This window comes from Vitis riparia, chromosome 8 (genome assembly GCF_004353265.1).
Source record: "Vitis riparia cultivar Riparia Gloire de Montpellier isolate 1030 chromosome 8, EGFV_Vit.rip_1.0, whole genome shotgun sequence".
Lineage (NCBI taxonomy): Eukaryota > Viridiplantae > Streptophyta > Magnoliopsida > Vitales > Vitaceae > Vitis > Vitis riparia.
This window is the reverse complement of record NC_048438.1, coordinates 2,832,221-2,859,275: the sequence shown is the minus strand read 5'-3', so window position 1 is coordinate 2,859,275 and position 27,055 is coordinate 2,832,221. Positions and strand designations below refer to the sequence as shown.

Below are 27,055 nucleotides of genomic sequence, written 5' to 3'. Positions count from 1 at the left end.
TCACTTTTTTTTCTCTAGAATTTCCATTTGCTATTTCCAAATTTTTCATATTTTCATAAAACCTAAATATTGATATTCCATTCCAATTTTCATTTTTTCTTTGGGGTTTTACTTTCATCTAAAAACACAATGATTTTCAATATAGTTAAAATTATGTACCCATTAGGGTATCCCAATTGGTTAGGATGAATACTGAAAAATGAGTTCCTAATAAATAACACATGATCCTGGGTTTGAATCTTACCACTAATGATACCCTGAATTTACTCGATGCTGGTTGTTGTTGGACGATCAGCACCCTGAAGTTTGGATCCCCCTGGAGTCCTAAGTGCTTGGTCATTGAAGTTTTTCAGTTATATAAAAAAAAAGGTTAAAATTAAGTACATATGCTCTTTCCACATATATTAGCACAAGTTCTTAAGATTAATAAAAAAAATCCGTAAGTAATAAAATAAATTGAAATTTAATAAACATATATCAAAGGTTTATAGTAACTATAAGACAACATAAAAAATAATCAAGGAAAAAAATATTTTAATTAATAATAATAATAATTATTATTATTATTATTATTCAAAAAATAATCCCAGGTGGGATATTAGACTAAAGTCAAAGTGAGACATGAAACTATGAAGAACATTCCTATACAATATAGAGAGGTTTGAGCTCATGGATGCTGCTAAATAATGAGGATTTTACATGTTTATAAACAAGAAAAAATTGATTTCAAAGATACAAAAAGAAGATGAGATGGTTACTGTGATCAAGCCACATCCTCTGATGAAGTTGCAGAGATTTCTTCAGCTTGGGTTCTGGGCTCATGAGCTGCATCTGCATCTACAAGCGAGCTGTGAGTCCGACCGTAAAATACATAAATCAATGCTCCTACTACCAGCCATACTGAAACCCGGATCCAGGTACCAGCTCTGGGAGTTCAAAGATGAGTCGCACGTCAGATTATTCAGATTAAGAAAATACTTAAGAAATTGATCTAATACACGACAGTTTGATAGGAGAGTCAAGTGGGCACTCACCCAAGGTTGATCAGTAAGTAGGTGTTTATCAGAATGCATGCAGCAGGTAAGAATGGAACAAATGGGCATACAAAGCCTGAAAACAGGTTAATAAATCATCTCAGCTCATAGCTTGTTAATCAATATGCCTGCAGCTTACAGTTTATCTGGACGATTTAATGAACATAATGCGTTTTTCAAAGACATGGAAGTGCTGTTAAGCCACAGAAAAACCGATTCAGATGATCTTAACTATTACTACTCAAATACCCTTTAGGCCACTGTATGGTATGACATTGAGTATACAAACCTCCAGTGTGTCCAAAGCTGTGCCTTGCATCATCTTGTTCTATACATGTGAGCACAGTCAGACCACACAACAGAAGAGCAATGCCCACTCCGCACAACATGAAGCGAGGAATGCTGGTACAATCAATAAGTTGGGACAGAGTTATGAAGCATAAAATCCAAATCACTTATAAAACAAGAAACATCGTGCTACCACATATAGTTGTTGCACATTAAACTTAAAAAGAAGGTAAAAATGCACACATAATTTGAAAATCAATATTTGTGAACATACAGGTATGATTGGAAAGTGAATATTTTGGATAGTAATTAAATTTCAACAGCTTGAGGAGTCAATACAGAAACGGAATGGTTAACATACCTCCAAAATTTTTCAGCTGAAGCTGCAGATGTAAGGACCAGAACACCTATGCATAAGAGGGTTATACTCCAAGCAGCAATTTTTCGCCTTTTTTGTTCGTTTTGCACATCTGAATAATGAACATGCAGACAAAAAAGGAAAAAGGAAAGAAAAGAAAATAAAGGGAGTAAAATGTAATCAGTTTTAAATCCTAGAAAATAGAAGGTAGCCATTAAGTCTTAGGTGCAATTTACAAAAGTATCTAAATACTTGAGAGCATAACAATAACATAATAGATCAGAAGACATATCCTTTTTTCAACAACAAAGGTTCAGTGCAATTTGGGCATGAAGGAGGAATGCACTATCAAATAGGTCTACTTTCTACGAAACACAAGCCAAATATAAATTGTAGTGGAGGATTATAATAAGTTCTTTTGTTCTTTCTTCTGGTATATCCTGGGTCCAGCTCCACTTGATGATGTTCCTACTATGATTTATGTTGACTATTGAAATTCCTGTTTTCACACTGTTGGATACGAAATTACACATTGGCAAGTGTATCTATGATTATGCAACATATGACTCTCATAAGCAACAAGATCTATGATATGAGGTGCCACACCATCAAGAGCACCACAGTTGTTTCAGTGCTACACAACTACTATCATTATCAGTGCCACTGTTGTGGCCATTCTACCACTACTACAACTTTAACAATGTAGAAGACACCTTGTATCTTCAGCATATCTTATACATTCCTATTGCAATGTAAACGGAGTAAGGGTTACCCCAATATGATAAGGTGGGCTATGAGAGCTCACTTCCCCACTTTTGCTTGTTGGCTTCCCTGCCCTCCTGTTACTCCGTCAAATAGATATCTCCAATAGTTGTTTTCATACCCCTTTAAGAGGAGGGCAGCTTAGTTATATTATCATCATAGCGACTAGTGAGATACCTCATGCACCTTCACCGAAGAGGACTAGTCGTATGACACCGAGATGCTTTATGCCTACCCAAATCTAGAGCAAAGCTTGAGGAACCCAATTAAACCTCTTTGTACACCTTTGGGATAGTTACACCTACCTGCTATAAAGGATATTGGATAGTTTGAAGTTATGGTTTAATGGTTAAAGTTGGAGGTCATTGAGGCAAAGTTGGCTAAAATACTGTTAAGCTCATTTCAGTTGGATTGGAAGAGAGAGGAACCATTCAACGGAATATGTGTATCTATTACCACCACATATTGCGCGACGAATCAATTAGGTACATGCATGGTAGCATATTATTAGTCCCTATACACATGGCATCACATTATTGGCCTACTTATATGTGACACTATCTGATTGGTCCGTGCTGTGGGATCTACTTATCCAAAAGATTATATAGATGGGCTTAAAGGGTAGTCATTTGAAAAGGGTATTTGCTCTCCAAAGATCATTGTAGTCCTCTTTTTCAAAATTAGCTTTACTCTCTTTTTAAATTGGCATACCTCACCATTCACGTAGTCAAGTAGACTTGTACCTAGGCAGTGGGTTTGGTACCCTACTATCAAGAATATGGGATGGTTCAAGAATCTTAATTTGGTAGCTAAAGGCTCATTGAGATGAGATTGGCTTAAATGGCGCTAAGCTCCTTTTGGATGGATTTAGAGGGAGGAGGACCAATTAGCAGGACACTCGTAGCTCGTATCGCGTTTCTCTAATGTATCAATTAGTTGCACATGTGGCAGCAGGATAGTGATCCCCATACACATGACATGACATCATGGTCTAAGCACATGTGACACCATCTCATAGGTCCTTGTTATGTCAACTAGTTGGCCTATAAATAAGCTTCAAGGATGACCATATCAAACTGGAATGAAAATTTTGCTATCTAAAATATTTGCTCTCCAAAATTCACTGTCATTCACTTTATAAAATACATGCATAATCTGGAGCTTCTAAATCATGAGAAGGCTTTATCAAGAAAGGAACATGCTCCTAAAAACCTTCAACGATTAAAAATCTGGATCTTGAGGGCCGTTTTTTATTCATTTTTAAATATATTTCAATTTGCTTTTATGAAAGATATATTATCGGAAGGCATTTATTATTTATTAATATTGAACAACTAATTTTCCTAAAGCTTAAAACTTGTAGAATTTGGGCCGACAAAGTATATCATTCACTCCAACTCCTCCCTCATGTGTGGTCCTATACCCACATGTGAAGAAAGACATCGGCTTACAAATAAACAAACCACAAATAACCTCCTTGGGGCATAATAAAGTGGGGAAATAAACATATGATAAGATTCAAAAACATAACTTCCCACCGGTTGAGACTTTGATATCATGTTAGACGACCAATTTTTCCAAAAGTTTAAGCTTGTAGGATTTGGGCATGCACTCTAACACCATCCCTCGTGTGTATCCTCCTTTGGGATTACACGTGGGCTTAATAAGTTGGGGAAATAAACATACAGTGATGAGGCTTGAACACTTGACCTCTCACTAAATGAGGTTCTAATATCATATTGAACAACTAATTTTCCAAATGGTTAAGCTTTTAGAAAAATTGGTTGTTCAACATGATATTACAGCCTCGTTTGGAGGGAGGATGACTGTTCGAACCTCATCACCGTATGTTTATTTCTTCAATTTATTAGGCCCATGTGTTGCAAAAAATGGTGGCTGCATGTGAAGGAGGGTATCAGAGAGCATGACATACATTGTGGGCCCAAATCCTAAAAGCTTAAGCTTTTAGCAAAATTAGTTATTCAACAATTAATTATTATATTTATTCAACATTTCCACACAAACAATAGATCACATAAGAATCAAATGCAAGAAAGAGCATCTAATGATAGTGTTACCTTGAGCTAGTTCTTTCTTATTAAGTGGATATCCAATTAATGACTCTTCTTCGCCAAGTAAAGGTTGACGATCGTCCTCACATGAGCCAAGAAGATTCTTTGAGGTTTCAGTGCCAATATCCTGTGTATCATGATGGAATTGCGAGGTAACTGAATCAAGGGGCTCCTGAAGTGATGATACAAGTGGCACCTCTTCTGGTGGAACATATCTCAGTATCAAGACTGAAATTGCAACAGTTGTAAATGCGAGCAGGGTACCCACACTAACCTGGACAAGCAAGGTATAATTCCTCTATTATATCTTCTATTTAAAGTTCATGTTAGCATAGTAAAGCGGTGACCTTCCCATAAGCATCCCTGCTCCATAATCAGTATTCAGCATAGAACTCACCATTCCTGCCAACTGTGAAACATCCATAAAGAATGCCAGGGTTGCAGCAAAAATGCCAGTTAATATCGTGCTCTTGACTGGAACATGGGTGTGTTTATTTATGTCTGAGAAAAATGATGGTAACAGTCCATCTCTAGCCATTGCCATCAGGATTCGTGGCTGAAAAAACAAGGACAATAGAGATACACAGGCAGAATGAATTCCTATTTCAAGAAAAAGGAACAAAGAATACAGTATTCATGAATTTGCTTGCTGAAAAGACATCTACAATAGAGACAAATACAAAGCAGTAGCAACAAATAAAAAAGATATATGTTCTTAAAAAAATTACCTCAAGAAAAAAATATTAATGAATCCTGAATGGAAAACAATAACAATGATTTACCATGGAAATCTATAAAACCAAATGTGTTTGCCAGTAGCAGACCATATTCTGTTGCTAATTCCAAGAATGCCACTGATAAGACAAATTGATTTGTATTCTTGTTTCATATCTTCATCTTTACTCAATAACTCCCTCCTAAAGTCCAATGGATTTCCTTTGGAATTTTGTATAGGTTTTGAAGGAAAATGATAATTGCAAGATTTTCTTAATTTATTTTGCTTGATAATAAAATATAGTAAATTATCTTATTGTATGGGCAATTTATCACATGCATAAAATAATCATATCTTCTATTTTTATTTTTATTTTTTCTGATTTTTAAACTATGTTGGTACTTCAAGAAAAACTTAAATGAGCTAGTCTGAGATCAATTCACAAGAGTGCTGATAATATTGTTCATATTTCACATTCATTTATTTATTTTTTTATAAAAAATAATTGACAAGTTTTACATAGCATGACAGGAAGCCGAGGAGTATTAAATTTAGAAGTTATATAGCCTTGCCAACAACTTATCTTTTACTTTGTACTTGTCTATCAAGCACAACTTTATCCATCTAAGAGTGTGATTTCTACAATTTTATTTGAATGTTAGATGTTAAAGTATAACATACATGGTGGGTCCAAATCTTAACAGTTTAAACTTTTGGGAAAATTGGTTATTCAACATTGGTATCTATTGTGTGATTGATCTTTCTGATTCCATTGATCAAACTGTTTTAACTTTACACTTTGGAGATCTAGTTGAATTTCTCAAGCTTCTTTGTACATTGTTGTGTAATTGTTTTTTTCCACATTATTGTATCACCACATAATTGACTTATCATAGCACAATGTATTATGTTTACTATATACATGAACACATCTTTACATGAATTATGTTCACTATATACATGAACACATCTTTCCATTTTAATGGTCTACTTTATATTTCACACACATTTCTTAACTTTTTTTTTTATGCTTTCATGAATCTTTCTTGTGTTTCTTTGTTACCAAAGTACCTTGAAATGGTCCCTTTCTTGAAAGATAAAGGAACTCTGAAAGTCATAAAAATAAATAAATAAATAAATATCAGTTAAACCGAATTGCAAAGACAATTTAAAGGGTACTAAGCATCATAGAGGGATGGAGGGAGGGGGAGGGGGAGGGGGGTGGAGGAAGAGAGAGTTAAGGAAGTAGTCTGTGCTAATTTGACAATGGTTTAAAGTTTCTTGCAGAACCCTCAACAAGTACCAACACGATTTGCTGCCTCACTGAACTTCTCATGTATCATGACAATTTTCCATAGGGTCCCAGACAAAACAGAAGACAGATTTTAACTAAGTCCACCAATAGCAAACAATTACTGAAAAATTTTGGAATTTGAACTGTAAAGCTTCAGGCCTTCCATGAGGGAAGTTCATAGAAACTTAGAACTACGTTGATAAAGTACCACAGTCAAGTGGTTGACAACTAAGCTAAATCACAAAATGAAAGCACACATCTGTTTACGTACCTGAGGAAGAATTGAACCCATCAAAGTTGCAACAAGAGCAGTAACTGCTCCTGTTGTTACTGTGTACCTACAATTAGAAAGAAGTAAAGTTGGGTTGAAAACAAATCATTTCAACTAAAAGGCCCTGAGAACTACAGAATAGTCTAGCGCACAAGTTATGAGCAAAATATTTTGCTTACGCTGCCCATTTCATTCCATAGCTAGAAAACGCTGAGGAGATAGGGGTGTCTGCATTCAATTCGTAGAAAGGTACCAAGCCAACAATAACAACAGATACAAGCATGTATAAAATGCAACATATGGCCAATGCAAGGCCTATACCAAGTGGCAAATCTTTTTGAGGATTCTTTACCTGCAAGAAAATAAAAATAAAAAATAAAACATGATGGTAAGGCATAAAAGCTCTAAAAGAGTAGTCCAGCAACTCAAGTATGTAGGACATTTTATCACATGACATATAAGAGTTAGGTGACCTAGGCAAACCACATAGACATACACATGCGGATGCACACACACACACAGAGGATTCTAATGTTGGAACAAATTCTTGGCATGATAACAGAGATTTTCTGAGACTCTGACTGCAAACAAATCCTTTGCATGATACCATAAAATGAGTGACTCAAGGCATGAAATTTCCTAGAGAAATTCATACTGTCAGCAATTTTTTTTTCTTTGAACCTCAGTTAAGCCATTAACTGAATGAGAAAAAAAAATATTTTAAAATTAATTATTATATAATTAGTCTTCCAGAAATTGAACTGCAGATAAGATCAGAAAAGTGTTCTACGCAGTGTCCAACCAGTTCAACTGTGCCTCTACCTGGAGAGTTCATGATAGAAAGTAGGTCAATCATAAACTTAGGAGCATCCCCATCTCTGGATGTTTTTATTATCTTTTATTCTTTCTATTCATCATTAATTCAGTTTAAGTTTAATTTCAAATTAGGTTAATTGTTTTTGACAATAATTAATCCATTTAAGACAAGCGATTGAATAGGTAAACCCTGATTCTCTATGGGATCAACCAAACTGCTATTACTATAGCAGTTTGTTTCTTTTTGGATTTGTTTTTGGTTTGAGAAACAACAGTGCACCAACTCTCAACTGGCCAATTCCGACTCACCTATACCTTCCATTTCAAAGTCCGATAGTGAAATTGAAGAGAAAGTTGACCCTTTAGTCACCCCCACTACTATAGGTACTACCCATACTTGAACCCATGCAAGTCCAAGAATCCAATCATGTAACAGGTACTAAAACTTCAACCTTACCTTCATTGTCATCATCTACACCATCTCTAATTGTTGAAGATTTACACTCACCCATTGCCCTTAAGAAAAGAACTAGAAAGTGTACCCAACATCCTATCTCTAATTTTTTTCATTTGATGAACTGTCACCATCACACCGAGCCTTCTTCACACAACTAAATCCCATTGAAATCCCATAAACAGTCCAAGAGGCACTTAGGCTACATTTCGTTTCCGAATAGTACGGAAAGAAAAAAATGCTAAAGAAAATGATTTTCTCATATTTGGTTTCGCTATGAAAAATAAAAAAGGAAATCAAATATGATTAAAATTAGTTAAAAATTTATATATTTTTAAATTATTTAATCTTTATACAATAGAGGGAAATAAGTAAAATGAGTCCAAAGAAGTATATAAAAATAATTTATTGACTTTAAACCTATTTTTTATTTTCTTTCCTTATACGTTTCCTCTCTATTTTCTTTCCTTCACTATTTCCCTCAAATTTTTTGAGAACCAAACATAACTTTAGGGATGAGAATTGGAGAAAAGCCATGAGTGAAGAAATGAAAACTTAAGAAAAAAAACAAAACATGGGAGATTGTGTAACTTCCTAAAGAAAACTAATGAGATGTAAATGAGTCTTTACTGTAAAGTATAGGGCTTATAGGGCTTTAGAAAGGTATAAGGCTAGATTGGTTGCCAAGGCAATGCCCAAACTTATCAAGTGTGTGGGTTTTTAGCTAGGTTGGCAATTCCGGACAAAAATTCCTAAGTGTCTCCTAACTCGATTTTTCCAATCCTTCTACAAACTACTTGGCTAATGGAGATCAATTCGTTGAATTTGTCAAAAGACCAAGGTTTGTAGTTGAGGTTGGAGTTGGATGAATTTGAATCAACCATTGTATTTAAATGTTGTTTTTTTTTCTTGAAGTTTTTTTTATGGAGTTAGGAAGGTTTAGAAAGCATTTTTTTTTTTTAAGTGTTCAAAATACCCTATTCTAGAATCGATCCAACTTTAGGTCGGATCAATCCAACTTACACCTCTTTGATGAAATCTCATCTTTTGGATCAAGGACTTCCTTCATTTAAGAACCCAAACCTTGCTTCTTGTGCTGTAGAGAGAGACACACAACGCAACCATTCCCTTTGGTTCTCCTCTCCTTTCCTATTTTGGGGTGTTTGGTTGCCAAGAAAATCCAACTTTCCTATTGTTTTCCAACCTGTTTTCAATAGATTTTCTTGAGAAAAAAATGGGTTGATTCCTTCCTTCATTCATCTCTCAATTTCTAATCCATTTGGGTTTGGGTAAAAACTCAATTTCTTTTTGTGTGCATTCAAGAAGAGGTCGAGATTGAGCTTGGTGTGGACTCCAAGTGTCCTCCAGAAGAAGAAGGTGAGAAGCTGAAAGTGGAAAGTACTAGTCAAGTGGTCTCAGAAGGATTGGTAGACTTGAGTTAGGTAAAACTTTGTATTCAGTTTTTGTTCTTCATAGTGGATGTTTTCGATAGGTTGTAGGCCTGTGGTTTTTGATCTCTTCGGAGGTTTTCCAGATTAAAATTTGGTGTCATTGTCTCTTTCTCTCATTCTCCACTATTTGATTTATTTTCAATTTTTGATATCATTGGTTACTTGGGCATATATGTTGAATAGAAGAAAAATAAGTTGAAATAGGTGTGATTATCCATTGGATATCTTGAATAAATTTTCTGTTCATTTTGGTTAATGATATCTTGTAGTAATTGGAAATGAGTTAAGGAGAGAATTGCTCTTATGAATTAATTTTGAGGAGTGTTGAAGCATTTGCATGCGAATTGCATTTATAAATTGTTGGGAGAGTGTTGGTGCACACATACTGGCTTAAGGATTTTATGCTTTGTTGAAAAGTTGTTGGAAGAAAAGTTTATTGACATCGAGAAATTCTAAAGTTAGGTAATCTTTGGTAGGAAATTTTTTTATAGTTCAACAACACCTATTCACCCCCCCTCTAGGTGTAGTCCATTATTGAGATTCACCTTTCAGAGTGGATTACCAAGAGACTTTTGCACCAATGGCAAAAATGAATATTGTTAGAATTGTATAATCATTGGCAACTAACCGTTATTACATGTTCCAACAATTTGATGTCAAAAATGCATTCCTACATGGTGATTTAGAGAAGGTGTATATGGATACTCCACTAGGGTTTAACAAACGGTTTACAACTAACCATGTATGCAAACTAAAGAAGACATTGTATGGACTTAGACAATCTCCCAAAGCTTGGTTTAGAAGGTTCACCAAGGCTATAATAGAGGTGGAATTTTGGCAAAATCAAGCAGACCACACTCTCTTTATCAAATGCTCTTATTCCAAAAAGGTCATTGCTCTAATAGTTTATGTTGATGGTATCATTGTCACGAGTGATGATTTGGAGGATATAAAATAGCTTAAATAGCAGTTGGCCAAGGAGTTCAAGATAAAAGACGTAAGAAAATTAATGTATTTTCAAGGAATTGAAGTTGCACACACAAGAAATGGTATTCTTGTGTGACAATAGAAGTACACTCTTGATCTCCTTAAAAAAAAAACAGGGATGCTAGGATGCAAGCCATGTGAAGTGCCAATTGAACAAAATCATAGGCTAGGTGACTCATCTAAACCAATAGTGGTAGATCAAGGGAAGTATCAACATTTAGTTGGGAAGTAAATCTACTTGTATGCACAACCAGACATAGCCCATGCCATAAGTGTAGTGGGTCAATTCATGCTCTCTCCCAGGGAAGCACATCTAAAAGCAGCATATAGAGTTCTCACTATATGAAAGCTACATCAGAAAAAGGAATTCTCTTTTAAGAACAAAGAACTAAACTTAGAAGCTTATACAAAAGTAGACTAGGGAGGATCAGTGATAGATCAAAGATCAACATCAGGTTATTGTACTTTTTTAGGAGGAAATCTAGTTATTTGAAAAGGTAAGAAGCAATTAGTTGTTGCCAAATCAAGTGCAGGGGCAAAATTTAGAGCAATGGCATAGGGATTTCCAAGCTGCTTTAGTAAAAAATCATTTTTGATAATCTTGGAATAAGATGGGAAAGAACAATGAAGTTATACTATCATAACAAATCCGCCATAATGGCTCACAATTCGTTTCAACATGATCATACTAAACATGTGGAGATAGACATTTGATGAAAGAGAAACTAGATAATGGGTTGACTTGCACTCCATATGTTTCAACAAGAGGGCGACTTGCTGATATCCTACTTAAGGGATTGGCTAATCACCCATTTCAAGCAATCACAAACAAGTTGAGATTGGATAATATCTATTCTCCAACTTAAAGGGGAGTGTTGAAAAGTTAACAGAATTCAAAGTTAGGAATGAACTGCATATTTTGTATTTAATTTAGGCTAATTTCTGATGTTGTAATTTTTTTTCCCCTTTACAATAATTTGACCAATCTAATCCCTGATTCTTAGAGATTGATCCCTGAACTTTAGGAATTGTACTGCTAGGTAATTATTTTCCCTTTCAGAATAGAGAAGTCCAATATAGATCATGTACTAATTCATCCAGAAATATATGAATTATTCTTCATCATCATTATATGTGTGTATGTGTGTGTATAGACATTCCTCTAGTAGATGAATAATTATGAATGGGTGATGTGAATATCTCACACTCACTAACTTCATTTTGCACTAAGATATTAAAGAAGAAAAGTTGGTTATTAGACAAAACTTATAAAATTCATGCTGCTGCTTCTTAATATTTAGAGAATAGAAAAATCCAGCACAGATACTCCTTACTCAAGTCCATGGGATATAGGTGGGTACTATTTTGGATATTGGAAATGCAAATTTCAATGTAATAGTATGTCAAAGACTAGGCACATTATATATTGAAGAAAATATCTAGGAGAACACCATGATGAACCCAACACAGATACCCCTGTACCGGACAAACTCACAGAATTCCATGTAAGTGGGTACCATTTTGTATATTATAAAAAATAAAAATTTCACACTGCTAGAACGTCTAAGACTGGCACTATGATAATATTCAAATAAACATCCGGGAAAACAGCATCAGTGATCACCTTAGACTGCTAATCTCCTACAGTGAAGTTGGATGGTACTACCTACCTGGCATGGTCCTAGGTAGTATTTTTTTTTTTTACTCATATAGAAGGCAAAGGTGGTATTCATTATGCCAGTAGTAACGTACAGAACAGATAAATTAATCCTATAAAAGCTAATCAGTCAGGTCTGACTATAAAATATGGAAATCAAGAAAATATCTTGCTCATCATACTTTTCCATAACATTGCACTTTTCTTAGTAAAAAAAAAAAAACAGATTATTTGAAAATTAAGATAGGAGGTTGCTGTTTGACTCTATTCTCATTTCCATAAAACTGGTCTATTATCTGAAACTCATACCTCCTCAGCAGTGCTGGTGACTGAGTCAAAACCAATGTATGAAAAGAAGACAATTGCAGACCCAGAAAGCATGCCATTTGCTCCAAATGGGAAATAGCTATAAGATCAAGAAACAAGTCAGCAAGATCCCTAAAAGAATATAAGAAAAGGTAGAAATAAGAGCCACCCATTACCCGCTTTGAAGTTCATATCCAACCCATCCAGTCTTGAAACCTAGGTATCCACCAGCTATTATGATGAAAACCATTACACAGACATTCACTACCGTAACAATGGTTTGAGCCAATGTGCTCTGAAAATTTAAGTATTTTATTAATGCCAGAAAAGATGTAAACAAAAGGATTCTTTAATGTAAAACAAAAGTACAGCTCACACATATATATTAAGCACACCTCCTTGATCCCAACACACAATAGCCCAGTGACAATGAAAACCAGAATTGCTGCACATGGATCAACCACAATACCAAGCCAAGAAATAGTGTAGCGGACTAAGAAAGCAGGCAGCTTATCCTCGCCTCCAAAAAATAAAGCCTGAAAAAAGACACAAACACAAAGGAAGCATAATAATCAGATGCATAAGATATATTTTTTAAATTATAATATTAAAGAAAATTATCGTAAGTCAATAATCAATCTTTCAAATTGATGAAGTGATCCACGTCTTTCACTACCTCTATCAGCAAATATTTTGGTTTTTGCTTATCTTTGGTTAAGTCTCATTTCATAATTCAAGTTTGGGGGCTTTTCTGATCAGTTTCCTGTATTTAGGAGTCATTTTACTATTCCTGAATCACTGCTGTTGTGGCTCATCCAAAGCTCAATTCCTCTATGTAATTCCTCATTCTAAAGGCAAGTAAGTTTGAGTGTCTCAAATGTTATGCCCCCTGCTTTCCAAGTAACACTAGGCATAAGCCTCAACTCATAAGACATCAGCCTTTCAGTTCTTTACTTTTTATATGACAAATATGCAAAAATAAAAATACATAGTGCGAGAAAAAGAGTCATAGATATCAAAAACTTAAAATAAAAATTTTGAAACATTTTACAAATGTACTAAATGTTAGTATCATATTTAAATGAGGAAACATGCTCAACATTCCATCACCAATCCTGTTAAGATTGTTCATGAACAGGCTGATCTAGCCAATTGATGAACCTTAGGGCCCTTAATTAGAGAAAGGGAGGTTAAAGAAATCATGCTGAGAGAGGACTTGAGGTGCCCAACATCCAAACTTAGGGAAGGGGATTGAAACCCCAAACTATCCCATAAGCTGGATGATGGTAAGAGGAAAAGGAAATTGATCTTCATGTCAAACTCACTCTTGGCAATGGATGAAGATTCACTTCTAAGAGGATTTATGATGAGAAGACCCACATCTTCTTTTTTTCTTCCCACATCTATATATCATGTCTAAGTTAACAGGCAAATATTTATCATCAATTCTTTCTCACCTAAATTTCCATCCTAAAGCAATAGTCTTTATGATTTTCCTTCCTTATTGCTTTCCCTGCCAAATGCTTACCTCTCCCTTCTCGAACCACAGATGTGAGGTATTAGATCCTATTGGCATATTCTTTTCTAAACCTTTCTTTTGCACACTTCAACATTGGCAACTTGAGTTTCCTTTTTTCCTCGAACCATATTTATCTGGAAATCTAAGACTCGTATAAAAGTTAACAGTCTTTGGTTAAGAGCTGCTAAAACATTTAATACTAATACCTAGATGCAAATTAAGAGGCCTTGTAAAATCTATATTTTGTGCAGAGAGTGGGGAGACTGCTGACCCATTTTTTCCCTCTTCTATCCAATTGCCTTGGAATTACAACTTAGACTACTTTATTGGGTTGGTTCCTTTACACCCAAGAGATATCATAAGCACACTTGTTATTCATTTTTAAGGGTGATTGAAGGAAACCTAAGGAAGAGTGTTACAAGGAGGGGCCTTGCTAGCTAATTTTGGGTGAATCCAAGGATCTTTTAGGGTAGGATTTTCGTTGACAATTTGTGGAATAACATTTTTAACCCTGCTTCTCTCAGGGTAGTCACTTCATTAAAGAGTTTGTTGATATTCCCAACAACATCACCATGTTAGATATGAGTGGAAGTTGCTTTCCCATCAGAGGTGAGCTTATTCAGGGTTGAGCAGGTTGCCTTACGCTCAATTTTATTGGTTCTTTAGGTAACTCAGAAGAGATTATTTACATATAGAAATCCTAATCATCCTTTGTATTTCTTTTCTAATTCAATAAAATTATTCCTATTTTTAACAAAAAAATTATATATATATATATATATATTGAAAAATAAAAGGAGTAAATAATGTTTAACAAAGCAAGAAAGAACAAGTGGTAAATGTTAAGAGAGACTAATTAATAACATTTGTATGTCACATAAGGATAAGTACAATTGAAAGTGATTTCAAACTTAAAGTAAAGATGCACCGCACCAGATTTGGAGATATGCCACGAGCAACAGCTGAGCCACCAATTGTATATTCCAATATTAATGCCCAACCAATCAACCAGGCAATGCTGAGAGCAATCACAAAACTTGAGTCACTGGCTAGAAGCATACCAAATCCTATACAAGAACATTGAAGTGAAATTGATTATGTCCCCAGTTTCTCATGGAACTAGTGCATAAAGCATAAATCATGTTGTCAATTTTTTTTTTCCTCTTTTTATTCCTGCATAATTTTTACTTAAACCCATACCAAAACCATCCCTCTAGATTCCTTTAGAACTATTGTAGAATGGTCTTAGCCATGTTCTCAATAGCAAACATGTAGCAAAAAGTCCTTCAACAACTAGGCCTTCAAATGCAAGCCTTAAAAACAAAAAGTTGTAGTTTTCTCCTAATACTATATGAAATTGAGGATGATTTTAGTAGGAGTGTCCAATGTTAAAACATGACATTGAAGAATATGCAGCAATGGATTAAATGTTTAAAGTATCCCAAATTCCATTTTGATCTTATTTCTACGTCTTTGATGTTTTTCTATTAGGAAAATATTTTGTAAGAACATTTTTATTCTATTTATTTATTTGTAAAAGAAGAATTTAATTTTGAGATTTTCTTATAGAAATAATTTTTTTTTTTTAATTATGTAATTGGTTCACTATAAGTAATATTCCTATGTAATCAGAAAAAAATGTAGGAAGAGATTTTGACTGAAAGAGAATCCTTTTGGGTGTAATTGAGGCTTTGGAATTTAGGAACTTTAAGAATGTAACAACCTCTTTGAGTGCATTTAATTGATTTCAACTCTCTTGATGGACAAAGGCACATTGGCGAACTACGTTGAATCTTGTATTCTCTTGTGAATGTTTTCTTGTTTAATTTTCATTTTCTTATTTATTGTTCTCGTACTTCCCCATAACAAGTGGTATCAAAATCAACACAATGTCTAGGGCTAAGCATGAAAAAAATGAGATTTTCTTGTGAGGAAAGTTGAAGAAACCTACGTAAATGATAGATAAGACGTATGAAGAGATAGATGAGAAGATTGTGAATATGATTCCTCTAAATCTCTCTGATGAGGTAATCCATAATATAAACATAAACTAATGAAGCAACTGTTAAAAATGTTTAGAACAGTTTAGAGAAATTGTATCTGGCAAAGAATTTGTCAAACAAGTTATATTAAAGAAGTTGTATGATCTACATATCGCAGAGCATGCAGACTTACTACAACACCTGAATACATTCTGGGCAATATTTAAAAAGGACAAAGAGATTTTGCTATTAGCATTGCTTCATCATATAACAATTTGGCAACAACCATGTTGTCAAGAAGGAAACTTTGGAATTTGATCAAGTTCAATGTCTTGCTATCATATGATAAAAAGAAAAAAACTTTCGGTGGACAACAACAAAGTGATTGGCTTGATCAGAATAGAAAAGGGAAAAGATCATCAAATAAGGAGATCATAGTCACACCTACATCAAGACATGCAATGTGACTACTATCACAAAAATGGATATGATAGAAAATTTTGCATAAATTTGAAACCAGACCTAGAAGAGAGAAAAAATCAGAAGAAGTCCACAAATGAAGCCAGTGTTCTCAAAGTTAAGGATGAAGATAATAAATTTGAGGCAAACCTCTTATCAGTTTTGAAGAGTAAATTTCTTCTTAAAAAATGATAGGATTATGAATGCTACCTACTTCTACCATATGTGCCCTCACAAAGACTAATTTGTATGAGTCATGTGATTGTGGGACTATCTTTTTCTTTGATAGGTAACAAGACATGATTGTGGGACTATCTTATTGAGCAATGATTTAGCGTGTTGGGATAGAAATAATAAAATTCAGAATGTTGAATGAAGTGGTGAGAATCCTCATGGGTGTCGAGCCAAATTCCTAAAGTAAAGGAAGAATTTAATTTCTCTTACAGCATTATACAACCCGAAACAGGAAGTTAAAAGTAGCCAAAGGAGCATCGGTAATTATGATAGTTGAGAAGATTAAAAATTTATGTAATCTAATGGACAACACTATTGTAGGTAAAGTTACACTATTGGAATTCACTAGTTGTATGAGATTTAATGTCAAATTATCAAAGAATCTCTAGGCAAAGGCTGTTAACACAACTAGTCACATAATTAATTTTAAGATTCCAAACGGAGAATGGTCTAGTAAACCAATTCATTTTCTGTTCTAAAAATGTTTAGCTATCCTGCTTACGTCCTTGTGCATAATAAAGAAAGATCAAAACTCAATTCAAAATCGAGAAAGTGCACATCCCTCAAGTTTGAACAAGGAGTTAAAAGTCTATAAACTCTAGGATCCAACAACTAAGAAGAAAGTGGTGAGTAGAGATGTAGTGTTTGATGAAAAACATATGCTGAAAAAAAAGACCAGGACAGATGAAAGATTTAATGGAAACACTCAACCATAACCACGAACTATTGAGATGGAATTTGAGAATAGCTACATAAGGAACCAAAAATTACTAAACACTCTCTAAATCCTTGCTTAGTTGGTTGCTACAAAAGTGAATCTGGTTGAGAATACAATAATTAGTTGGTAAGCTGATCAATAAATCTCATACACAACTAGAAACAACTTATGCAAAGAGTGTCATCATTCGATTAATGTGCTCACCACCAGAAGGTCATATGGATGCAATTCAAAGAATTCCAAGGTACTTGAAGGCAACTCCTAAGAATGGTCTAATGTTCCCTAAAGACAATCGTTTAAGAGTAGAAGCCTTCACTTAATTATGTTGGATCAATTAAAAATAGAGGATCTACATTTGGATATTGCACTTTCATAGGAGGCAATCTAGTTAGTTGGCAAAGCAAGAAATAGTTTATGGTAGCCAGGTCATAAGTTTAGGGCAATGGTTCAAGGGATTTGTGAACTCCTGTGGCTAAAGATCCTTTAAAGGAATTTTGTCTGAAAATTGACGAACCTATAAGGGTATATTGTGACAACAAGACAACTATTAGCATGGCTCACAATACAGTTCATCATGATTGGACAAGCACGTTGAAGTTTATTAGCATTTTTATTGAAGAAAAAGAAGGGACGACTGGCAGATATCTTCACCAAAGGTGTTGCAAGCCCTACATTCAAGTTTATTGCATGCAAGCTAAGGTTAGAAAATATCTTAAAACCACCTTGAGGTGAAGTGTTAGAATATTCAGTGGTCTTTATTGTAGCTCCCTAATTTTATGTATTGATTCTTAGTTGGCTATGAGAAATAGGAAAGACGGATTTGGGTATATCTAAAGTAGGTTTGAATTTTGGTAGTTTTCCTTATTTTTCTCCTTGATTTCCTCTTGCTACTTGGAAACAAGGATGTATATATTCTGAAGTCTTATCTCATACCTAATACAATGAATTTACACCATTCATAACACATTAAATAAATGATACAACAAGTTGTAGATTACCCTTCTCCAACACATATGTATGAATAATGATAGGCACTCCCAGCAGATGGACAACGACATGCAAGCTCTGCATAACAAAATGCAGAGAGTGCAGCAGCTATGCCAGCAACAAGGAAGGAAATGGTAAGTGCAGGTCCTGTGTTCTCTCTAGCAACAGTTCCAACAAGAATATAGACCCCAGCTCCAATAGTTGAACCAACACCTGATCAAAAGAGAGCAAGTGCAATGAAATTCAGTGAACAGAAACATCCATAATTCAATGATGAAAGAAATAGAAGCAAGGAAAAGGGAAGAATATTAGAGGGGGAAGAAAATATAAGTAAAGAGTTGCCCACTCCTCAGCATTTCCTATCCTAAGATGTATACAGAGAATCTGTTCTCTGTTAAGCTGTCCTTCATATAAAATGTATTTTATAAGTTGCATAAACAAACTCAAATTTGTATAAAACAACTTACTGCAGCAAATTTTCAAGCATTTCAGGAAAGAAAGCATTAAAACTCCTCATAATCACATATATGACTCCAATCAAATGGCTAATAAAGTAAAGAACAGCCACATTGAAAATCAGTGGACTGAACTGTGAGCCTATGGCTTCAAAATCCCTCAAATATATTTTTAGCTGAACCTTAATGTAAAACAGTGTCAAATGATTCTAAAAGAAGAAATAGATCGATTATCACTAGGATTAGTTAGTTTGAACAAATTAAAAACACATGTAACACTCAGAAAAGGCTATATTACTTGAATGAAATAGGCAACTCATGAGATAAATGTATGATTTTTTCTTTCTTTTTCAATATGAGATGAGAATATTTGATTAAATAAAAATAAATTTAGTACAAGGAAGGACAAGCCATCCTTCAAGCACACCTCAAAAACAAGAGGCTATAAAGACAAATTCCAAGATGCCCTTGAGTCCTGGCTCAAGTGGTAAAGGGATGGAGAGGGTTTGTGGGAAGTTCCAGGTTCAAGTCCCAATGAGGACAATAAAATTTACCTATCAAAAAAAAAAAAAAAGATAAATTCCAAGATACAGTCAGCCCCCAAAAGCCCAATAGGTACCCCATAAAAATAAAAATAAATAAATAAAACAGGGGAGAGGAAATCCCCAATGAATGCCTTCACCAAGACAGCTCCTTGCTTAACCAAGTTAGCTGCTACCTGGTTGGCTAATCTAGGTTCCCAAGGACTTTGGAAAGGTCATCTATCCTGTGAAGCCATAGGATATATCTTCAAGACCCCTACCCTGAGACACCTTAGAAAGAGTAATAGCTGAGTTCCGTTTCAACTTGCACTTCACTCTCCTCTTGCATTGACAAATGTTTTATTTTTCTCAGCATGACAAGCAAATTTCATCTATCGTATATCTGATTTGCAATAACCAGTTTTGTTGTAAGGATTTGAAGATGCAACAGCTCTCCTCCAACATCCAGTAAATAGGCCTATACACCCAAATGTATGTAAAAGGAAGGACATAAAGTAGGTGTATTAAATAGCAATCAGGCATTGGACAAGGTACGGCATTGTAGGTTGGGTCATCCCTCAAGATATAACGTTAAGACTTTCAGTACTTTAAATTGTAATGATTTATCATCTTTTAATCACTTCTGTGAGTCACACCAGGCAGGAAAATCAAGCAACCAATATTTCATACTTCTTCAAGAACAACTATTTCTCCTTTGCTGTTAATTCAGTCTGATATATCCTTCATTCTGAGAAACTAGAAGTTGATTAGTTTCAAACTTCACAAAGCTTGAACTCTCTTCTCCACAAAAACAAAATGACTTCAAAGCAACTCCACTTTAGAACTTACCCATGGATTTTTTAAATAGTTTAATATTATTATGCACCTTGTTTACAAGTTTTATAGCCACATATAAGGAGCAGAATGGATTAACAGAGTGAAAATACCAGCATTCTAATGAGATGGGCACCATCCTTATGGTTCAGGTCTTCATACCCTAGCAATTCTGGCTCAAAGCCCTACTCTTTTGTTAGGCAAAAATAAAAAAATAAAAAAAACATTCTATAAATTAGTAGGTACTATGACAGGTAATAAATCCTCCCAAAATATACAAAAATTGATCAAAAACCAAATTAGTATGCCTAGACTGCTCCAGAAGAATGAAAACAAGCTGCACAATTAAAAATAACATAACAATGTACAATCTCAAAAACCATTCTACACAACTTGGGAAGGTGGAAAGTTCTCTATAAAAGAAACCAATAACTAGGCTCAACACTTAGCTAACTCATCCACAACACGATTAGCCAAAAGAGGAGCCCAAGAAAAGATTCCCAATCTAGCAGAGGCAGGCTCAAAGGAGTGCCTGCAGCGGAATTCAAGGCAGAAGCCCACAGGGAAGAAGAAAAAATAAACCCTGTCCTGAACAGCCTTCAAAGTTCTCTATCTATCTTCAAGAATATCAAGCCTTTGCTACCATATTTTCTTTAATTGATTGGCTTCCAGTATTTATTCTAGAAAACCAGTATTTCCATGAAGTCCTCTTCAGTGCAAATGACACCATTGTTTTCTATGGATTTTCAGCCGCCAATGCTTTTCAAAATTAATCCGTTTGCCATTGATAAATTCAGTCCTGAATCTGCTCCACGGTTGTTTGTAGGTTATAGTGTTTTTGTTAAAAGGTGTATATGTCAAAACACAAAATCTGGGCACATGTACCGCATGTATATTTTTCATCCATTGCTATGCAGAGTACACTATAACTCCCCCTATTTTCCCAATTACTATATCAGCCTTCATTGCTATGCCCAGTTATCTGCATCCATATCAGACACACAAGCATTACCATTGTCTCCTCCTCACAGTGACATGCCATGGTAGCTCACAACCAAGATGGTATCTGAAAGCACAGTTACAAATCCCTTCTTGCACAACATCATCCATTGCTACAAGCTTTTTCCTCAATGTTAGATTCTTTCCATGCTTCTCTGCCCCTCTCTTATGCTGATGCTTCTAGAGATCCTTAAATGACTGATGTAAGACATGAAAATACAAAACCTTGCTAGCCGAATAGCATCTGGACCCTTGTTCCTCCCTAATCCTTCCATGAGCCATGTTGGTTTCTGTTTGGTGCACAACATCAAATACAAAGTGATGATACTCTTAATCATTATGAGGCATTCTTAGTCACCAAGGGATTAACAAAAAGTGTAAAATTGGTTATTAAAAGACATTCTCTCATGTAGCTATACCCACAAATATTAAGCTTCTTGTATTAGATGTCATTACTGGTCCATCTAGCAGCTCAATATCAAGAATGTTTTCATTCATAGTCTTCTTCAAGAAGATGCATATATGCACCAACCACCAGGATTTATTAATCCTCCTCTACCTCATCATGTTCACCAAATTCACAAGGCTATTTAGCACCTAAATATGAGCCTCATGTGCCTAGTTGTATAAGTCTAACAATGTCTATATATTGGCCCTTGTCGAAGTGTCACTGACATGTCTATGTTTACAACACTCCCCTAGAGCCCCTATTGTTCTCCTGTTTTGTGTTGATGACATCAACTAAATTGGGCGCAATGAGTATTTGTTGAATCAGCTCACCAATAGTCTTCATAATCGATTTCTATGAAAACCCAAGGAACTCAATTTTTTTTTTGGAATTGAAATTATTTGAACCAGCGGTTCTCTACTTTCAACCTTCACTAAATATACTGTCAATTTGTTTAAGCATCCAGCAAAGTGGATTGGAAACCTTGCTCACTCCAACTGTTACTAGCTCTAAAATATCAGAATATGTTGGTCCCTACTCTGCAACCCAATTGAGTTTATTTCATTGTTGAAATCTTGCACTATCTCATCTTAACTCACCCAGACATTTAGTACACGGTCAATCACGTTTGTCAGCATATGGCTACATCCACCACATTACCTGAGCAAGCTGTGACCAAATCTTATGCCACCTAAGGGATCAGATCATAATTTTTGTTCTAGCCAAGTCAACTAAATGCATATCTTAATGCTGATTGGACTGGTTGTCCTACTGATCATTACTCTACAGCTGCTCTCTGTGATATAGTAGCAAACATGATTCAATGGAGCTACAAGAACAACCAAGTATTGATTGTTAAAGCATCAATGAAGAATACAAAGCTCTAGCAGTAGCATTTCTAAACTTTTAAAGGCCTATTATATTCTTTGTCATTTAAAACTCCCTCCACAATCATCCATGTTCTCTCTTTGTGACAACTTCAATGCAACTAACATGGTAAAAAATCAAATTCTCCAGCATGCATGAAAAATACTGAGGTTGATTATCACCTCTCTTTTTCTCTCTTTTGTTTCTTTTTTTGGGAGATCGGATTACCAGTTGATCTTTTTTGTGTCTCCTTCATTTGTCCAACCAGTTGGCCAACATCCTCACTAAGCGGTTTCAACTCCAGCTTTTCACAACAGTTGCTCCAAACTCATCAGTTTGTGAGGGAGTGTGATTGAGTGCATTCATAGTATAGCAAATAGCACCACACCCTTAGCATACTCTCTTAAAATTTGTACTCTGGACTCTGTACAGATTTTTAGGATCTTTAGTTTTTTAATGTAGCTGTAAAACGTAAATACAGATAATAATGCTGAACCTCATTTTGGTTTTGGGGTATGCCACTTACCTTTGAAAATATCATGTATCATTCCACCCCTATGATATATCATTTAAATGTCTAAAATGTAGCAAAATAATATATTTCAATCAATAGCTTTCTTATATCCTCCAAAATGATCCCTTCAACTAAGGCAAAAAAGCATGCAATACATACTTTCTGAGGGAATCATTTCAAAGAGAAATACGCTTAATATAACCAAAGAGAAACATTATCTAGGAACTAGGAGAAAAAAAAAAACCTACTTCCTAAAGTCTTCAACTATAAATATTTTTCCCTAAAATTGCATTCCAAGCACACCCTTGGTTCATGCTTCCAACAGGCAGCAAGGTGGTGGTGGAGTTGAGAACAACAGTCAAGGTGGTGGCAGTAATGAAAATAGTGGTAGTAGTGGCAAAAAGGTTAAAACAGCGGAGGTGGTGGTGCGGTGACAGGTTTAGTTATGGCGGTGGTAATGACAATGACCATGCTAGTCAAGAAATGGCAGTGGCATTGGTGGTGATTACATTGATGCTAGCTGTGGCAGCTGTGGTGATAGTAGTAGTGGTGCAGCAGTAACATAGTGACTTGCCAACAATGGAAGTTTTGTAACTAAAAATGTGTTAGTAGTCGACAGTGCTGGCAGTGGCAGCAAAAGCAGTAGTCATGGTGGCAATGACAGCCCAAGTTGTGGTGTGTCAACTCAAATGAAAATCAAACACTTCGTAGCATACCCAGGTGTGAGTTATTCTAAGTATCCACCTGAGAGGCAATACAAGTCAATTCTCCAACTTCCCACAAATTAAAAAATCCTAATTTCTCAAAAACATAAAAATCTTTAAGCAAATTGAACTAGTCCATATATAACTCACATCGATAATGCATTATCATACAAAGCATACACACCTTGAGAACCTTTATTTTAATAAATGAAACAAACAACTAAATAAAAGTTTCATACAAATTTCAATTCACAGGGAATGTGTATCATGAAAGTCTAACACTTCATAGTGTAAACCTTGTGAAGATTTGAATCTTTGAGGACCTGGAGGCATTTTACCCCATAGCTTCCTTCTGATACATAATTCTCTCAATTCCACAAATACAAGCAAGTTAACAATTACCATTGAAAACCGAACAATGAAGAAAGGAATAGGAACACATAAACATACATAGAAAGAGCAATATATGCAAGAAAATTTTCGAAAATATACAAGCAAAATAACATAAACCCATCAAGCAAATACAGTAGAAAACCGTATAAATCAAAAAATTAAAAAGACCCAAATCCAGAATGTGGAAGAAAAAAGTTTGAATGATACCAATAGCAATAAGATCGACAAGAGAGAGTCTCCGGGCCAACCCACGAGTCTCAGACCTGGTGTGAACCGAGTCAACTGGCTTTCTCCTAATCAAAGAAGTGAGTCCCCGAGAAAATGCTCTTCTACAACCATCACCACCACCCTTTTGCATATTAACAAGTGCGCCCATCAATCTCTGTGGTTTTTTTTTTTTTTTTTTTTTTTTTTTTTTTTTTTTTTTTTTTATCCTAAGGTCTTTCAGGAGGAAAAGAAAAGAAAAGAAAAGAAAAGAAAAGACAAAGAGAGATTTGAGGGAGGGAGGAAGGAAGAGGGGTTAACCGCTCGTGACCAGGGAGAGGTGGGTGTTGGGCTTCGTGGTAGTTGCGTGGACTGACCGGTGAGCCTTTGGAATTTTCCTAGTCAAAAAATGTTTCACATCGTCACACTAGACCCTACTCCTACGCTACATAAATGGGTGATCCAAAATCCACCCACGTCTTTTTCTCTCGTTGTGTCCATTCTCTATTTACATGCAAACAGCCAAACCCTTCTAATCTCTAATTACATCCACCTTCAAAAGTTTTTTTTTCTTTTTTTCCCTTTTTTTTTTAATATTACCAAATTTTGATAATACCCAAAAAAACACCATCAATCAAATATGAATATATATATATATATATATATATATATATATATATATATATATATATATATATATATTTGCACCTATTAATGAGGTATGAATCACGTTCATACTTTTAAATTTTATTATTTTGCATTCAACTTTCCATCGTTGGCATCTTTTATATTTTGATTTTATTTTTTAATTTCTCATCAAACAATTTAAATCTCATTGTCCACATTTAAAAGCTAAGAGAGAGATATGATAGAATTCAATATTCTACTAATTTCTTTAATATTTATTAACTTTTTTCAAATGTTATTAAAAAATATGGATAGTGAAGATTTCTATAAAAAAAAAGCCTCGAAATTATTTATAAAAAAAATAATATACATACCTGTATGTATATATATATATAATTTATCATATTTGATAATAATATATTTTATATGATAAAAATATATAAATTTTATAAATATATATTTATTATTAAGTTGTATTATATATTATTTCATAATAATATTATGATAACACGTCTAATTTTAAAATATATTTAGTATTAAAAATATGATCTATTTTAATTTAAATGTATTCAATAATATGAAATAAATAATAATATATGTATAATTTCTTAATATTTATATTTTTTTATGTTTAATAAATATATAGATTATATAAAAAGGAACTATTAAAAAATTGTGTTTTTATAGTTTTGGTAATAAATTAAATCAAATATAAAAATAAAATAATTAAAATTTATTTATTTAATAATCGGTGAAATATAGATAAAATATCTTAAAATATTGATGAAATATCGATTGAAATATAAAAAAAAATGATAAAATATCAATAAAATATCTAAACATATATGTTAATGGATATATCTTTCCGAATTTCATCCGTAATATCATAGTGAGAATATATTAGATATTTTAAACCAAATAGGCTATGAGACAAAGTACGTAACTTTCATATGATGGGTGGTGTGTTTTTATAGTGGAGAGATTATGAAACAATCTCATTGCCTTTATGATTGTCATTTGTAGCGATTTAAATGCATATTAATACGTAATAAGCAATTATTAGCCGCCTGAAACGGCAGACTATTGATGTTATACGGTGACTGCTTGCCTCGTGTGAACACCTTTACTGCCCGGTGTCCATTAATTGACAAGCTCGAGGCTACCCAACTGACCTCTAGTGCCCACACTCTCCTTTTCAAGATGGCCAAAATGGCTTGACACCAATTAACATGCAAAAACAAGTATCAAGCTGTATTGAATCTTATTGGATTGGAGCGGTTGCCATCAGAAGTTGAGTAGAGCATAAATGGAGTATTGAATTTATATTTTAGTATCAAATTTTTAAGTATATTAAAATAATATTGTCAAAACCTTTAGTTTCTTAGTTAAATTTTCTTAGGATTAGTTATGCTTACATGGCCTACCATCATTAGGCATAAGCATATGTCTTGGCCTATAAATAACTTATTACTTAGATGATAGATACGAGGTTAGATCATAGTTAGAGCGTCAGATTCTCAATTTTGTATTCTTCTATTCTAAAAATATTTTTGAGTCATTTTTGTGGGGGCTCTCCTCCATGTGTCTATCCACGTGTCGCGTGTCGCATATCCTCAATTATGCCTAGATAGAGGCCATAAATCCTGGACCTTCCTATACGGACCACGTGTGCACCCCCACCTGAACGGGCAATGTCCTCTAGCCAGCCTCTGGGCCCTCTTTGCTACATATAATTATTTCCACCTAACATAGGAATGACTGATGGGATCTTCTCCAATCCTTACATCCATGTCAGTGGACTGTCACATACTACCCCATACCTCCAACAGGTTGAAACAACGGGCAGTTGCATCATGACACACCCATTAATGGTACCTGCCAGCTGCCCAAACTGTGATGATTGCCCTGTCATCTATAGGACTGCCATCATGGCAACAAAAGTCAAAGTGTCAACTCAGCGCAACAGTAACTCCCTCCTAAGCACTATAAAAACCCTCCTAAAGCAGAACCTAAGTATGCAACACAAGGGTTGTCTCGTTTTTCTCTCATCTCTAAAGGATTCCAATCCAATTGAGTGTGACTTAAGCTTTGGAGGGGCGTGCCCGGACAACCTGTCCGGACATCC

General features: G+C 34.7%; 1 protein-coding gene across 2 annotated transcripts; it reads right to left on the bottom strand.

The window, feature by feature from the left end:
• Positions 1-604: 604 nt before the first annotated feature.
• Positions 605-24,524, bottom strand: LOC117920525 (cationic amino acid transporter 4, vacuolar-like). 2 transcript variants are annotated; one of them, XM_034838119.1, is made up of 14 exons: positions 24,307-24,524; positions 18,376-18,577; positions 14,918-15,002; positions 12,861-13,001; positions 12,642-12,760; positions 12,469-12,565; positions 6,974-7,146; positions 6,795-6,861; positions 4,912-5,070; positions 4,521-4,788; positions 1,684-1,792; positions 1,324-1,436; positions 1,035-1,110; positions 605-926 (listed from the first exon to the last, which is right to left on the bottom strand). In XM_034838119.1, exons 1-14 carry the CDS (start codon positions 24,473-24,475, stop codon positions 764-766), a joined length of 1,941 nt encoding a protein of 646 aa, XP_034694010.1. In that variant the 5' UTR covers positions 24,476-24,524; the 3' UTR covers positions 605-763. The 2 variants fall into 2 exon arrangements, with proteins under 2 accessions (XP_034694010.1, XP_034694011.1); XM_034838120.1 differs by lacking the exon at positions 24,307-24,524 and having other exon boundaries at positions 14,918-15,051; positions 18,376-18,544.
• Positions 24,525-27,055: the final 2,531 nt, after the last annotated feature.